Source organism: Eschrichtius robustus, chromosome 10 (genome assembly GCF_028021215.1).
Source record: "Eschrichtius robustus isolate mEscRob2 chromosome 10, mEscRob2.pri, whole genome shotgun sequence".
NCBI classification, from domain to species: domain Eukaryota; kingdom Metazoa; phylum Chordata; class Mammalia; order Artiodactyla; family Eschrichtiidae; genus Eschrichtius; species Eschrichtius robustus.
Window position 1 is genome coordinate 97,511,658 of NC_090833.1, and position 16,117 is coordinate 97,527,774.

Here is a 16,117-nt window from a genome sequence, read left to right on the forward strand (position 1 = left end):
GAGTGTTTGAGATTTTGTGTGCAGTCTCTGTTTCCCACAGCACTCTGGCTCTCCCTAGAGGAAGCTCCACTGACCTTCAAAACCAAATGTTTGGGACTTCCCTGGTGGTCCAGTACGAATCCACCTTACAGTGCAGGGGACCCGGGTTCAATCTCTGGTCAGGGAACTAAGATCCCACATGCAGTGTTGCAACTAAGCCCACGCACCACAACTACACCGAGCCCACGCGCCTCAACTAGAGAGCCCACGTGCTGCCAACTACAGAGCCCATGCGCTCTGGAACCCCTGCACCACAACTACAGAGCCCACACACCCCAGAGCCTGCGTGCCACAACTAGAGAAGAGAAAACCTGCACACCACAACTAGAGAGAAGCCCACGTGCCACAACAAAAAATCCCGCATGCCTCAATGAAGATCCCGCATGCCTCAACTAAGACCCGGTGCAGCCAAAAATAAATTTAAAAAGTAAATAAATAATAAATTAAAAAAAAAACGCAAATGTTGTGGGGGTTCATCTTCCTGGTGCAGGACATCCAGGCTGGGGAACCTCTTGTCGGGCTCAGACCCCTCACTCCTTGGGAAGGGCTTCTGCAATTGTAATTATTCTCCCATTTGTGGATCACCTACCTGCGGGTATCGGTCTTGACTATACCATGTCTGCACCTCACCTACCCATCTCATTGTGATTCCTTCTTTATATCTTTAGTTGTGGAAGATTTTGTCTGCTAGTCTTCAGGTCATTCTTATTGATAGCTGCTCTGTAAATAGTTGTAATTTTGGTGTGCCCATGGGAGGAGGTGAGCTCAGGGTCTTCCTAGTCTGCCATCTTGGCCACTCCCAATGCAATAAATTATTATTTATTTATTTATTTTTGGCTGCGTTGGGCCTTCGTTGGTGCACGTGGGCTTTCTCTAGTTGTGGCAAGTAGGGACTACTCTTCGTTGTGGTGCACAGGCTTCTTGCTGTGGTGGCTTCTCTTGTTGAGGGCTCTAGGCGCGCAGGCTTCAGTAGTCGCAGCACGTGGGCTCAGTAGTTGCAGCACACGGGCCCTAGAGCGTACAGCTTCAGTAGTTGCGGTGCGTGGGCTCAGTAGTTGTGGCTCGAAGGCTCTAGAGTGCAGGCTCAGTAGTTGTGGAGCACGGGCTTAGTTGTTCTGTGGCATGTGGGATCTTCCCCGACCAGGGATCAAACCTGTGTCCTCTGCATCGGCAGGTGCATTCTTAACCACTGCGCCACCAGAGAAGTCCCAATAAATTATTTTTTAATTAAGGTGTGTACATTGTTTTTTAGACATAATGCTGCTGTACACTTAATAGACTACAGTATGGAGTAAACATAACTTTTACATGCACTGGGAAACCAAAAAATTCATGTGGTTCTCTTGATTGCTATACTTGCTTCATTGCGGTGGTCTGGAACCGACCCCGCAGTATCTCTGAGGTGTTCCTGTATACACAATTTTCTTGAGTTCTGGATTCTTTCATTCGTCCGGTTGTCTCTTCTCCCTCAAGTGCCAAACCTGTTGTTAATGGGGGTCTGTAGTATTTGTTCCTTTCTGGTAAAGCACCATTGTCCTATTTCTAAGTTCACTTATGTAATTACTGACTCTCACTAATAGTGTGATTGTGGGTTTTGGCTGGGAAGGGTTTTATTTTCCCTCCTTTGACTCTTCTGAAGCCTTGTTGTGGAGATGTCTTTCTGTATCGGTTTTATTTGCTTCTGTGAGGAACTTTGAAGTGTCTTCAGCTCCAGTATTCCTGTGTTAAGTGCCCTGTCTGGCTTGCTGCTGCAAGCCTGCATGGGGCACAGGTGTTAGCCTTCCACTTCTCATGGAAACTGTTTTCCTTTCCCGCCCCATGTGCTAGGCAGAAACAAGATGTCTACATCCCTACGTCATGCTGGCAGCTTTATCGACTCTGGTCAGGGGCTTTGGGTATACTTATTCCTGATAGTTTGATTTCTCTGTGTGTCACAGTTTTTGTAGAATGGCTTCAACTTTCACAGCAGCAACTGTTAGTACAGACTTGTCTATGTGGATATTTTGTTTTTTCATCTTTTTGTGGGTGCCAACACCTCCACATCAGGGAGGACTTATGAAACTAAAGAAGTCCTGGGAAGTGGGAAACTAAATAACAGTGGATTATTTGAAAGAGAAGAAGCTCTTGAAGCAATAGGAAAAAAGAAGAAAATATGTAATGAACACCTCTTATAATGACAAGTTGAGAGATGAAGAAATTGAGGCTTATGCAGGCCAGGTAACATCCCTGAGTTTCTGAAGTGGTCAGTAGCCATAATACTGACGGGATCTGCCTGACTCCACAACCATGTTCTTTTCACCGAGTCTTGTATGAGTTCATCTGCTTTTGTGAATTTACTTCAAGTAGTCATTCTTTTCCTTCCCTGGTTTCCCAGCATCTTTCGTTATTTTTCTCATAGAAAACCAGTTCTGTTAAAACATACCAGTGAGAGTGGTGTTTCCCCGTCTTTTCTGACCACAGTGCATTTTACAGAGCAGCCCAGTGCACCGAGCAATGCATGTGTAGAACAGTTCCGTGCCACCGTCCTTTCCCTGGCCCTGTTGGTGCATTTCCATTCCGTTCTATTCTTATGGCTTACTTTAGGTGAAATAGGCTGGCTGTGACTAAGTAAATTGATCTCACAACCCTTTAATAGCTCATGTCCCATAGTTTGGCCAGTGTTTTTGAAGCATGACTTAAAGCTAGAGTATTTGTCAGCAGAGGACATAATAGGTTGTCTCCTCAAGAGCCCATCTCTTGTCTCAGCTGAACTCAATCCATGCTTCTCCTATGCAACTGGCCACTCTATTTTCCCCCCTTTTTGGATGAGGGGGATTCCTTTTAAATGGTATTCCAGCATTAACTTTAGAAATTGGGAACAGCGCTTACTTATTCTTTTGGTGGCTTCCTGTAGGTAACATGTAATTTTTTTTTTAATATTTATTTATTTTTATTTATTTATTTATTTTGGCTACGCCGGGTCTTAGTTGCTGCATGCGGACTTCTTAGTTGCTGCATGCAGACTTCTTAGTTGCAGCGTGCATGCGTGATCTAGTTCCCCACCAGGGATCAAACCCAGGCCCCCTGCATTGCGAACGCAGAGTCTTACCCACTGGACCACCGGGGAAGTCCTAGTAACATGTATTTTTAAACCACTTAACTGTAAGATTGTTGCTTGCTCTGCCTCTTCATACCTTTGATCTTGATCTTTTTATGTTTCCTCCCTGTTTGTCTCATTCCAGGTACTTTATTTAGCAACTTCTTTCTTAAGTGAGTTTTAAAACTAAAGCAACGGTGTGCCATTAATCTATTCATCTTGGAATTCTAGCTCACTTTTTTTTATTTAAGTAGTACAGGGTGACCTATTAAGAGTAGAATTAATGACTGAGTATCTGATTTTTAATATACTATTGTCTAATTTTACTTTTTAAGAATAAAAAGAGAGATAGGAGGCTAGAATGCAAACAGAGTAGAATGGCAACACTTGTGTGTCCTGTCGCCTTCCCTCTTCTGGACAGCTGATAATGTGTGTCCTGTAACAAGAATGACTGCTGAAGTATACCACTCTTGTCTCTTTCCCCAGCCCTCCAAGCCATAACATTGTGGTGAATGGAAAAGAATGTATAAACTTTGCCTCATTCAATTTTCTTGGATTGTTGGATAACCCTAGGCTCAAGGTAAGTAGCACATATGCTGAAGTGGACAGATAACATGACTGACATAAGCATCTGGACATAAAATAAGAGACAAATGCAGAATATCAGAAAGGGCTGTGTAAGTACTTACTCTTTACTCTTTAGTGACAGAGCTGTAACCTAGTTTTCAACAAAGGGAGGCAAGGGTGTCCTAATGTGGCTTAGTGTTGGGTGACAACCAGAGAACTACATGAACCAGACCCAGGTAATAGTTGGAGATGCATCTAGGAAATTGCTTCATCTCCTGTTGGGATTGTGGGCCAGTAAACATTTTTTGAGGAAAGACCTATGCCCACAAATGCCAGAAAGTGCGAATGCATTGAGTTAACCAGGTTTTAATGATCAAGCTAATATAACTTTTCCATGTTTTAAGTCGTATACCTAAGTCTTCCCATCCCTCTTTTCTTTATATCCTGTTAGAATTGTCTTAGTACTAAGAAAGGAAAAGCCAGGGTACTGGGGAGCTATGTGGGTTAAAGAATAGGAAATGTCATTTTTAAACTGTTAAAGATATATTATTACAGTCTAATTTTTTTTTTTTACTTTCACAAAGGCAGCAGCTTTGGCATCTCTAAAGAAGTATGGTGTGGGAACTTGTGGACCTAGAGGATTTTATGGCACATTTGGTATGTTTTCTGTCATATTTTTCAGACTACTGCTTTCAAGAATTAAGATTCAGTTTGATTTCAGAACTCCTTGGAAAAGGTATCCTTAATGAGTTGTGGTAATAAGCTGGCGAACTTTCTAGATTTTGCGTTTGAGGTCATTGGTAGGAGATGCACTGGTCTGGGGCTGACTGTCCCTGTGGAGAAGAGCCATGGGTACCTAAGGCACACTGTCTCAGTAGGGCGAAGCCCGAGCTCTTGTTGCATTTGCCCCAGGAGACAGTGGTGTGAGGAAACTGTTTCTGCCGGGCATGACAGTTGTAAGGGGAGGCGTCCGGCTGTGAGTGGCTCTGCTCTTGGTAGTCGTGCAGGAACCCAGATTTTCCCTGTCTCGTTGCTCTAGGCCTGAGGGCACCATCTTTGTCTGTGTGGCCGAAGCCAGGTGATGAGTATGGGGGAGCAGGCGTGCAGGGCATTGGTACCTGTTCAGGTGGGCGGGTGGGGTTGCTCATCATTCTGCCCACATTCTGTTGGTGAGAACATAACCCAGGTCACGTCTCCCAGCAGAGGGACTGGAAAGTTGCTCTAGCTGGGCGGCCACCACGTGCCGGGAGGAAAGTGAGAACGGATTTGGGGGATGGGGCAGGTCATACACTGTGTAGCCCTTTTCTTTCTGGAATGAGGACAAAGGATCATTGATTTCCTTGTGTGTGAATGACCTGGAGATGGGCTAACTACATATTAGCATGAGAGTGTGATTTCAAACACTATGAACTCCCTAAATCAGAGTCATCAAAGAAGACCCTGGAATTTTATGGTGGTTTTTTATTAAATGTGTATTGTTCTTTGCTTCTGAAAATTTCAAAAATGTTGTTAAATAATTTTCCAAATGAGTGTATTACTGGAAATAACATTCTGGTTTACAAAATGTCAGAGGGTAGGGACAATGGGGCCAGGGAAGTCTCTTTTGTCTTCTCTACTCATTTTCATTTCTGGGTCTTTGTTTTTTTCACTTTAACAGTTAAGATGTTTTTATTTAAGGGAGCACCTTTCTTTATGCCTTAGCTAATTTAGTGGTTAAATTATTTTTATTGGAAACAGATGATGGGAGTTGGTGTCCAAGAATCCTACAGCTGGAAAGGATCTTTAAAATCTTGTATTCCAGCATCCCAGCTATTCAGAAGAATAGAAAGCTCAGAGAGGTTAAGTGACTTCCTCATGGTCACATAGCTAATTAATTGCAGCCCTAAAACTAGAAAATAAGTATTCTGATTTGCAATATTAATGGCAAGATCAAAGACTTAAAAGAGCTCAGATCAGAGGCTCCCTCTTTCCTCTAGCCTAGTGCAAACATGATTTGTTTGCCTGCTTTTTATTGGTAGGGTATTATTTCCTTCATAAGAATTAGAAAACTAGAAAAGGCATTTTTTTTACAGGGTTGTTTGTTGTAATCTGATCAACAAGGCTTTCTTTCCATGATCTGCTTGCGGGGTAAAGAAATTTTTTCTTAAAAGTCTCTCTTTCTAGTAGATTTTATTTGCATGTGTGGCCTTGGCTCTTGCTCGGGAGTTAAATCTGAGAAGACCGATAAGAGATTCATTGCTGAATTTAGTGGAAAAAAAGTTTCAAATCTTCAAGACCAGTTTTCCCAGAGCTATGGAAATATGTTGTTTTAATTGCCCAGTCAATTTTTCATTTGGATCACCTGAAATATGTGTAATAGGATGCTGTGTGCCTCTAAACTTGGGGGGGGTCGTTAAATTAATGATTAAAAAATTTTTTAATTTAAATATAGTTGACATACAATATTATGTTAGTTTCAGGTATACTATATAGTGATTTGACATGCATACATTATGAAATGATCACCATGGTAAGTCTAGTAACTGTCTGTCCCCAAAGTTATTACAATATTTTTGGCCATATTCCTTATGCTGTATGTTACATCACCATTGCTTATTTATTTTATAACTGGAGCTTTGTACCTCTTAATCCCCTACACCTAATTTTCCCCACCCCTGATCCCCTTTCCCTCTGGCAACCACCCCTTTGTTCTGTGTATCTATGAGTCTGTTTTCATTTTGTTTTATTTTGTTTGTTTTGTTTTTTAGATTCCACATATTAGTGAGATCATATGCTATTTGTCTTTCTCTGTCCAACTTATTTCACTTTTCATAAAACCCTCTTGATCCATCCTAAATTAATTTTCTTGATGGAATAATTCAATCCATGATATAAACCTCAAAGATTTAAAGAGATAGTGAAGTCTTCTCCCCACTGCCGTTCCACCCCCAAAAAAGCCAGCTGCTATCAGTAGTTTCTTGTTCATTCTTCCAGGATTTTTTCAGTGTGTGCAAACCACTTCCATACATTTTCCCCCCCGTTTTACAAAAATGGTAGCATACCACATACATGTGGTGTGCTGTTCAAGTGCGTTTTAAATTTAAATTGGATTTCATCTTTCAAGTGTCTGAATGGGCCACCAGAGTCAATATAATGAACACGTAATTGTGTATTAGCTACTCTGAACTACATTATTGGTCACTGTGTCATCCTTATCCTAATGTAGTTGAAGGTTCAAACAGACTGTGGTATCTGGACAAAGGTTGAAGGTTAATTGGCGGTGTGATGGTTTTGTAATAAGACACCAAACCTACAGCTTGGAGTAATGTGTATTGTTTTTTGAGTACATTGTCCTTCCTGTAAACTTGTTTTGTTCCTTTTCAGCAGTTGCCCATGCTTGCTTATCATCTTTTTTCCTTTCTTTATGTGTATATCGTATGTATTTTTACTTGGTTTTCCAACAGGGTATTTTCTGTGTTTTTCCTTATTCTGGAACTAATCACTTAAATTACTGTAGTTGTGTTAAATTACCTTGAAATGTCAGTGTTAGATAAGTTCAAGAAGCTACTTGAGGTCAGCTAAGGCTATATTTTAAATCTCTAAAATACCCTTGGGACTTCCCTGGTGGCGCAGTGGTTAAGAATCCGCCTGCCAATGCAGGGGACACAGGTTCGAGCCCTGGTCCAGGAAGATCCCACATGCCACGGAGCAACTAAGCCTGTGTGCCATGACTACTGAAGCCCGTGCACCACAGCTACTGAAGCCCGCATGCCTAGAGCCTGTGCTCTGCAGCAAAGAGTAGCCCCCACTCGCCACAACTAGATAAAGCCTGCGCACAGCAACGAAGACCCAACGCAGCCAAAAATAAATAAATAAATTTATTTTAAAAATAAAAAAAATAAAATACCCTCTATAATTAAATTATTCTGAATATTTAGGGTACATTTGCCCTTTGTACTGAGCATTAAAGCAGAAGTGAACTTCCCTTTCCTCTCATTTTAGTAGCTTACATGTGAGGCTAGGGTCTCTTTCCCAGGCCCACCAAAAGGTTGCTTTTGATTTTGGCTTTTTCTTTTCCTGGAAGTACTAATATCACTCAGGCATCTGTTTTCAGTGATGAAAATGATCCCTCTTTTAGCTCTTTTCTCAACTTTTCAGATAGTGAATGAAAATCACTTATTGGAAAAGTAAATTTCCTTATTAAAACATTTTCTGTTTATTATTTCATAGTAACATATTAGATGATACTAGATGATTAACACAGAAAAAGAAAATTGACAGTTGAATTAAAATTCTTCTAGTTTCTTAGGCTAAATGTTCTCCTGCCTCCTGAAGGCCCAGCAGGTTCCTAAAATAGTCTTGTGAGGACTGTGTGGATCCGAAGTTTTCCACCTTCTCATCTTATTGTTTTAATGTGTAGTTTAGAATCAGTCAAGTGATTTTATCAGGTTGTGGAGCCTCCCTTTCCTCTAAGGCTAATGGGGCCCCTATGCACTTTGATAGTTTCTCTTGTTGAACCTCTCTGATTGTTTTGTTTGTAATGCATTCAGATCTCATTTACATGTGGTTTATCCCTGTGCCTGGGATCTGCTTTGCATACATGATGCCTACTTGACTCTTTGGTCTTAAACTAAATCAAAAACAATTAGTGGCAGAGTTTCATGGTGAGAGATAGTGGCATGTAATTGTGTTCTAGAGCCAATAGTAAACAATTGTTCATTTGTTTATTTTAAAAAATATTTTCTCTCTGTTGTAGGACCATGACTGCATGTTTTAGTAGGAAGGGCATTTGGTCATAAAATTCCTAGATCTGCCGCTTCTTCCTACCAGTCATGGAATTGTAGTTTTTGCAGTGTAGGCAGGGAATGATCTTAGTTGCACAACTTAGAACATTTTGGTAAGAATCACATAAGATACCGTATGTGAAAACATTCTGGAAAACATTCAGCACTGTTTTTAATGTTCTAATGAGTACATAGGTGATATTTGTACTTTTAAGAAAATTGTCCAAGTCTCAAGGGATTTAAAAAAAAGTATGTAACACAAACATATGGAGATTTTAAGAGAAAATATAGTTGGTTGTTTTTAAACTGTTCTAAAGTTGGGTATTTCATAGTCTTTCCTCTGAAAAACAATCAAGAAGGCCATAATACCTCCTTTTATTCTGATAAATAGGAACTTGAACAAGTGGCTTTAATATAAGATAGTCCTTAAATATCCAGGATTTGGATAACTTAATTAGCAGATAGCGTACCTTTTTTCCTTCTAAAAGATTACTTTTTTTTTATTCTACAAATATTGAGTTAATTGAACAAACACCAGCATGTTGCTTTTTCGATGCCAGACATTGTTCTGAGTGTTTTATAAGCATTCTCTTGCGGTTCTCCTAACAATCCTTTGAGGCAGGTAGAACTGTTAACCGTTTGACAGGGGAAGGACCTGAGAGGCACAGAGCAGTTTTGGGCCTGTCCATTGTTCACACCTGGCAATGAGGGAGCCCAGATCTGAACCCCCTGTGATGACTGCCATGGCCAGGCCTTGTGTTTGGTGTGGGGCATCCTGCCCTGGCCTTGCCTCCCATCTGTTATGTTCTGGTGAGGGAGCAGGTGCCAGAAAGGGCAGCAAGTGCTGAGAAGACACAGGCTTTCTGGTCACCTTCCTCCGTGGCCTCTTGCCTACCATATTGGTTCCTAACAGTGAGTGAGAGAATGACGCATGCAAATCTGTGGCACTAATTGTTGAAGTGGATCATACACACAGAAGATAGGCATCCAAAGTTAAAGAACATGCCCTGGTAGTTTTTCTGTTTGCTGCCTCCCCCGCCCTTGGGTTAAGAGTTTCTTCCTTGCAGAGTAGCTATCAGACATCAAAAGAAGTTATGCAACTGTCCGTGTTTACCTGTCACAAAACCTGCTTTGCAAGGCTGACATCAGCTAAAACCCAGTGTCTTTAGATAGGAGGAGGAAAGGCCCATCTTTTTTAAACTCTTGGGACTAGGCAAGAACCAGTAAGTCATTGATTTACTGTAGAGGGATTCTTCTTACCACTTTATGGCAATGACATAAAAATGGCTCTGAGTATGTATAATGAGAATACTAACATAATTTTTATCAACTGGGTAGCTAACTCTAAAGCCCTAAAACAAAGCCAAGATTGTTTTACTGTTTTATTGCTAATCAATGAAGAGAGTCATTTAGAGCTACAGAATGATTTAAAATTCTTTTTTGTAGTTGGCAAAAACAGTTTGTCTGTATCCATAGCATGTTTTTTCTTTTTAAAATGGAGATACTGAATGAGAGCAATTCACTGTGGCTTGGGTTGTCCATCTGCTAGCTAAATTGTTGAGATTTGGGATAGATAATTCCCAGTTCAGAGGCAGCATTGTAATTTGAAGGAGGCCTCCTATGGGGGACCTGCCCTCCTGTCTCATCAGAAGTGAGAGGCAGCAGAGTGGTGGGGACCTATCTGTGGGCAGGGTGCTCAGAGAGCACTAACAAAGAGGAAAGGAAGACATGCCTGAGACATGCCCGTGCTCAGCTGCATGGACGTAGCTGGTTCTCTGGTGCTTTGCTGCTTTCCTCGTTCTCGCCAGACTTTGCCTGCAACACTTCCCTGGCGGCATATCTCGTGGAAGGGCGGGCAGTCAGGAGCAGGATCGAGTCTTCAGACTTGGGGGTGTTGATGTCACAGATTTGATGCTTGAAGAGCTAAGCACTCTTTTGGTGCCATTTTGATCAACCGGGATGCATTCTTCTACACGTTACTGTGAAATCTCGTATTTATTTACTGTTGCTCTAATGAAAGTGTCACTTCTATAAAAATGACTACCTGATTGGTAATGGAAGTCAAATGGTATTTCATGTGTTTTTTATGTAATAAACTATGTTGGTATACATTTTAACTTATAAATGGGAAGAAGCATGCCTAGTTGTTTATCATTACTTGATGGGATAAATTGGAATGGGATAAATAGTTCATTTTCACAATTCTATATTATCCTTTAAGAAGTCTACAAATGAAGTGGTCTTCAATTTATTTTATTATTTGGATATTGCTGCTAAATTTTCTAATTCCTCACTATACCTCTCTTGCCATCAAATTGAGGTTTAGTTCGGACCCTCTGTGTCTTCTCATCTCTCACTCAATAGCTGGCGCCCACCCCAGCAGCCTTTGGTTCACAATCGAGGGACCTCTGTGCCTTTAGTCAGAAGTCACTGTGAATGTGTTGTAGTTCTGAGTGTAGAAGGGACCCAGGTGCTTCAGACCAGGGGAGTGAAGGCACAGCTTAACCTTGTATCTGCCCTCTGGGCTCCGAGTTCTCCATTGACAGCTGCCAGATGCTTCTCTTAGCTGTCTCACTTTGTCAAGTGGCAGAAACCCTATATTTCTCTTTGATCCAGTGCTTATCAGAGTATTTTTATGTGATACTTACTAAATGTTTGATTAACAATTGAATGAGATTGTTGGACAGCCCTCATTTAACTACTTATTAAAATTTAGTCCTTTGTGAAGTTGTATCTTTTATAATTCTTAATCTTGTCTTTTACTAGTTAAAAAGCATCACAGTAAGATTAACTTGCCTCTGATAAATCAGTGAGTGGGTTTACAGATTTTAGACACTTTATTCAAATGTTCTGAAAAGTTGTTTATTCCTGTTGCTGAGCTGACCTTACTCACTTGTTCCTCCCTGGAAGTTGGTGGAAATCTCACACTTAACAGCTAACCAGGTCTCTGTTGGAAATATTTAGTCCACTCAGTGTCCAGCCTTGTATCCAGCTGGGTTAAGTTGTTTCTTTTGTATATCTCAGTCCTGCAGGTCTTTTCCCTCTCCCCCTTCTCACCAGGAATGTCTCTGGTAGGGAGGGGCATACTTGGAGGGAAGGCTGATGCTGAAGGGGTCTCCTGGAGCGAGGCTCCCAGCCACAGGTCCTCGACATCTGAGCCGGAGGGGTCTGCCGGGCCATCAGCCCTCTCCACCGCCCCTCACTGGGGAACGTCTGGGTCCCCCTGCCACTGCCTACACTTCTGAGTTCCCCTCAGTGGACATGCCACGGCTCTGAAAGTCTGCCTTTACGCCTCAGAGTTCCTCGTTTCTCCCATGAAGCTCCAAGGCTGGAGGGGCCTGGCTGCATCCTTCCTGTATCAACTTCTGAGTTCTCTTTGCGCAGAGCATGTGGTAAAACTCTGATCTTGTTCTCCAGACTTGGGTCCTGCTGTAGTTAAAAGAGCTAAAGAAAGTTTAAAAAAATTTTCTCTGCCTCATTTTAAGACACTTGGAAGTTTTCCAGTTCACAGCCAGCTGGTACACTATTTATTTTAGACATCGCTGGTCCCTCCATCCCAGGGTGTGAAGCCTCATGGCTTAGCCTGGAAAGGTGAAAGGCTATATGGAACGATGATGTAAGAGAGAAAAAAAAATACCAGTTTAATAATTACAGTTTATCCCTATAATTACATCAACATTCTTCTTAAGCTGCTTCCATAAAAGGACCATATTTCTCTTTGTACTATACGTTTGAATTCACCAGTACACTTAAAAAGAAATTTAGACAGAAACTCAGTACTGCAGAGTGATGGCAGGTGCCACAACTAAGTGCTGACACAAACTGTTAGAGGAGTGACCACCACAACTGAAAAAGTTCCTATCTCTTGATGCAGAGTATGTGGGGTTCTTTTTAACTTAACTACTTTTCTTTTTTCTTTCTTTTCCTTTTAAAAGCTGGTTGACAGTTGTCTTAATGCCTGGTTTGGTCACTTCTACTAAAATGCAAAACGGCGTTAATAAGTTAATGTCGTACATTGGTAAAGTCTTGGCATTGTTGGTTGAGGGAAGTTAAAGCAGGCAAGGTCACTGGACCTTGAATTCTTATTGCTAGAGTGATATAAAAGCAAAACCTAGAGTCAGAGCTGTCCCAGTCACATGTTTATAGACAAATGAGTAGCTGATTCAGCTCACAGAGTATAGAAACAGTTTTGGCCCAGAATTATCTTAGTAGATATTGTATGACTTGTAACTTAAGAACAATTACATTTTGACCACAAGGTGACAGTATTAATAACTAAACTGCTTATGTTATTTTATTTATTCTTTAGTCAAAGAAAAAGAATTATGAGACAGTTTAACCATTTAACTTTTTACTCTTGAACTAGATGTGCACTTGGATTTGGAAGACCGCCTGGCAAAATTTATGAAGACAGAAGAAGCCATTATATACTCATATGGATTTGCCACCATAGCCAGTGCTATTCCTGCTTACTCTAAGAGAGGGGACATTGTGTTTGTGTAAGTAATCTTTACTGACATTTCTTATCAGAATTCCTTTGGAAATAATATTGGCCCTCCTAGAGAATTCCTTTGTTAGAGGTCATCTGCCTAAAATAATATTGATTTTTTTTTTTTTTCATTTTTAAAGAAATATATAGTCACCCAGCCAAGTAGTTCTGCGGAATTAGTGAGACCTCCACTGGAAGGATGCCTTAAGGTGTCGGTACTTTATTATCTGCCATTATGATTTTATTTATTGATGTTGAGAAGGCCAAACTTATGTAGGAGGGGACCAGCCCTCTGTTTTCCCTGTGCAGCTCTGTGACAGTGTGGTGTCCTTGTGAGTCCATGGTCGTAGCCCACATAGCCACTCATACTACCTGATAAAGTCACTCCACTTCTCAGTACCCTCGCTGCAACTCTTGGTCTCTGCTGATCTTGCTTCATGGCTTGTTAAGAATATAGAAGTCATGAGTTGCAGACTTCCTTAACTTTCCAGGAACAAATTACACACTTGCATACATGTGCACTAAATGTATGGTGTTGCTTTTTACTGTGGAGGGGAAGAGCAGAGAGGAGTAGAGTGAAGGCTGGCATAGCCCAGGCAGCTGGTTATACCCGTCAGGAGCACCTGCCACTAGCCCGAGCCTCTGTTATCTTTTGAGTGGACTATTAAATGACTCTCTTAATTTAGGTCTCAGAGTGACTTTTGTTTCCTCTTTTCCTTTTTGACACCATAGCCAGACACTCCATTTAAGAGCTTCCATTGTTCCTAAAATAAATATCCAAGTTCTTATTACGATCTTGTACATTCTAGACTACTGTTTTAGGCCCATTTTCTACCATTTCCCCTTAGGTGGTCATGCTGTGTAGCCTTACCAGCCTTATATGCTAGTTTCCCCTCAAGGCCTTTGCACGTGCTAAGACCCTAAGTCCCTACGCCTAGAACGCTGTTCCTCCTCTCATCTCCTACTTAATTCCTGCTCGTCCTGCACACATACCACCTCTGCAGGAAAGCCTTCCCCAAGCTCTCAGACCAGGTCAAGACCCCTTGCTGCATGTGGAGAAAATTTTACAGCCAGAGGAGTTTGGTATCCTTGTGAATCCATGACCATGCGGGCATTTACGTGCCTGTCAAAATCACTGTTTCTCAAGCCTCCCTTAACTTACATATGCAGGTGTGTGCGTGTGTGCTCATGTGCGCCCGCACCGTCTGCTCTTGGCTCAGCTTGCCTCACGCTCACTGTACTCTTTTACACCACTTTCAACAGTTCATACCAGCCCATTGCCTAGGATAGCATGTGCCATTTAGTGGTGCTCAGTAAATACCTTCAGTAAGAGAATGAATGGAGGCTGGAGCTCAAAAGAGGGGTCCAAGTGACTGGACTTCAGAGCCCGGCTCACCTCAGTCCCTGTACCATCCTGCTGCTTCTCACTCACTGTCAGAGCACCTGTAGTGCAACAAGCTCAAGCACACACTGCAGGGCTGGCTCTTCCTGGGGGTTTTCAGCGCGCTTGTGTCCCATTCTTCCCCACAGCCCTGTGACAGTTACCTGGGAGCACACCAGCACATGGCCTGGGCCTGAGTAGAATTGTTTCCCAATGTGACCATGAAAATGAATGTTTCTATTAATTTCTTGCACATAGTTTAAAAAATCAATAATAATAAAGACTCATCACAAATTTGAGAGCCAGTGATTTAAACAGTGATTCTAGGTTTTTAATAAAGCATAGTTGCAGACAACTACAATACAGTGTCAGCCAATATCGCTTTATACAAGCCCCCACCATAAATTCCTTTTTGAGTTTAAAGTCCAGAAGAAGTTTACAGTTACAGTTGAACTTGTATGCTTCCTTTGTCAGATAATAAATACTATATTGTCCTTTTGGTTTTCACTGCTAGGAAACCTAGTCTAAACTCACTTTCAAATCTTATGCCTGGTGTCTTAGAATTTCAGTTTCTAATGAGTCACTAGACAACTTAATTATTCCCTTATACATAATTTTAAATATTCCACCTGAAATTCATTTGAAAGTAGGAACACTAGAGGTAAAAATGGTGTTTAGTAAATTATTTGATAAATTGTTTTTGATAATTTCATTAGGCATAGACAATATGTTCGATGTTTTATTTTCTTTCTTTTGTAGTAAACAGTGATAATGCTTTGCCAGTAGGTCTCAGAACAATGGTTGTTTATATACGTAAGTCTGTCTTTGTCACTCTGTCTTTATATTACTTTGTGTACCCTTTTCTAATGAAATGTTTTATATTGAGATAATTGTGGATTCACATACACTTGTAAGAAATAATACAGAGATTTTATGTGCCCTTTACCCAGTCTTCCCCAATGGTCACCTCTTGCAAAACTGTAATACAGTTTGAAAAGCGGGATGTTGACATTGATAGAGTCAAGATAATCCCTCTTGTTGCCACACCCATATCCCTTCTACCCTACCCACTCTGTAGCCCCTGGCAACCACTAATCTGTTCTCCATTTCTATAATCTCATGATTTCAAGATTGTTGTACAGGGACTTCCCTGTTGGCGCAGTGGTTATGAATCCGCCTGCCAATGCAGGGGACACGGGTTCGAGCCCTGGTCCCGGAAGATCCCACATGCCACGGAGCAACTAAGCCCGTGTGCCACAACTACTGAGCCTGCGCTCTAGAGCCCGCGAGCTACAACTACTGAGCCCGCGAGCCACAACTACTGAAGCCCGCATGCCTGGGGCCCGTGCTCTGCAACAAGAGAAGCCACCGCGATGAGAAGCCCGCGCACCGCAACAAAGAGTAGCCCCCGCTCGCCGCAACTAGAGAAAGCCCGCGCGCAGCCACAAAGACCCAACACAGCCAAAAATAAATAAATAAATTAAAAAAAAATAAAGATTGTTGTACAAATGTAGTCATACAGTAGGTAAAACATTTGAGGATTGGCTTTTCTCATTCAGCATTAATTATTTGGAGATTCTCCAGGGTTGTTATGTGAATCAAGAGTTTGTGCCTTTTGATTGCTGAGTCATATTCCATGGTATGGTTACACCACAGTTTGTTGAACCATTCACCTATTAAGGATATCAGAGTTGTTTCTAGTTTGGGGCTATTACAAATAAAGGTGCTGTAAATATTCACGTATAGCTTTTTCTGTGAACATAAGATTTCATTTCTTTGAGGTATATGCCAAGGAATGCAGT

At 41.5% G+C, this 16,117-nt stretch overlaps 1 protein-coding gene across 1 annotated transcript in view; it reads left to right on the forward strand.

Annotated features, from left to right (window-relative positions):
- SPTLC1 (serine palmitoyltransferase long chain base subunit 1) overlaps positions 1-16,117 on the forward strand; it is a 54,438-nt gene that overhangs the window by 9,521 nt on the left and 28,800 nt on the right. The window contains exons 4-6 of the mRNA XM_068551929.1: positions 3,602-3,695; positions 4,267-4,339; positions 12,812-12,944. Of these exons, the coding sequence (XP_068408030.1) occupies positions 3,602-3,695; positions 4,267-4,339; positions 12,812-12,944 (300 nt within the window). The remainder of the gene's footprint in view (positions 1-3,601; positions 3,696-4,266; positions 4,340-12,811; positions 12,945-16,117) is intronic.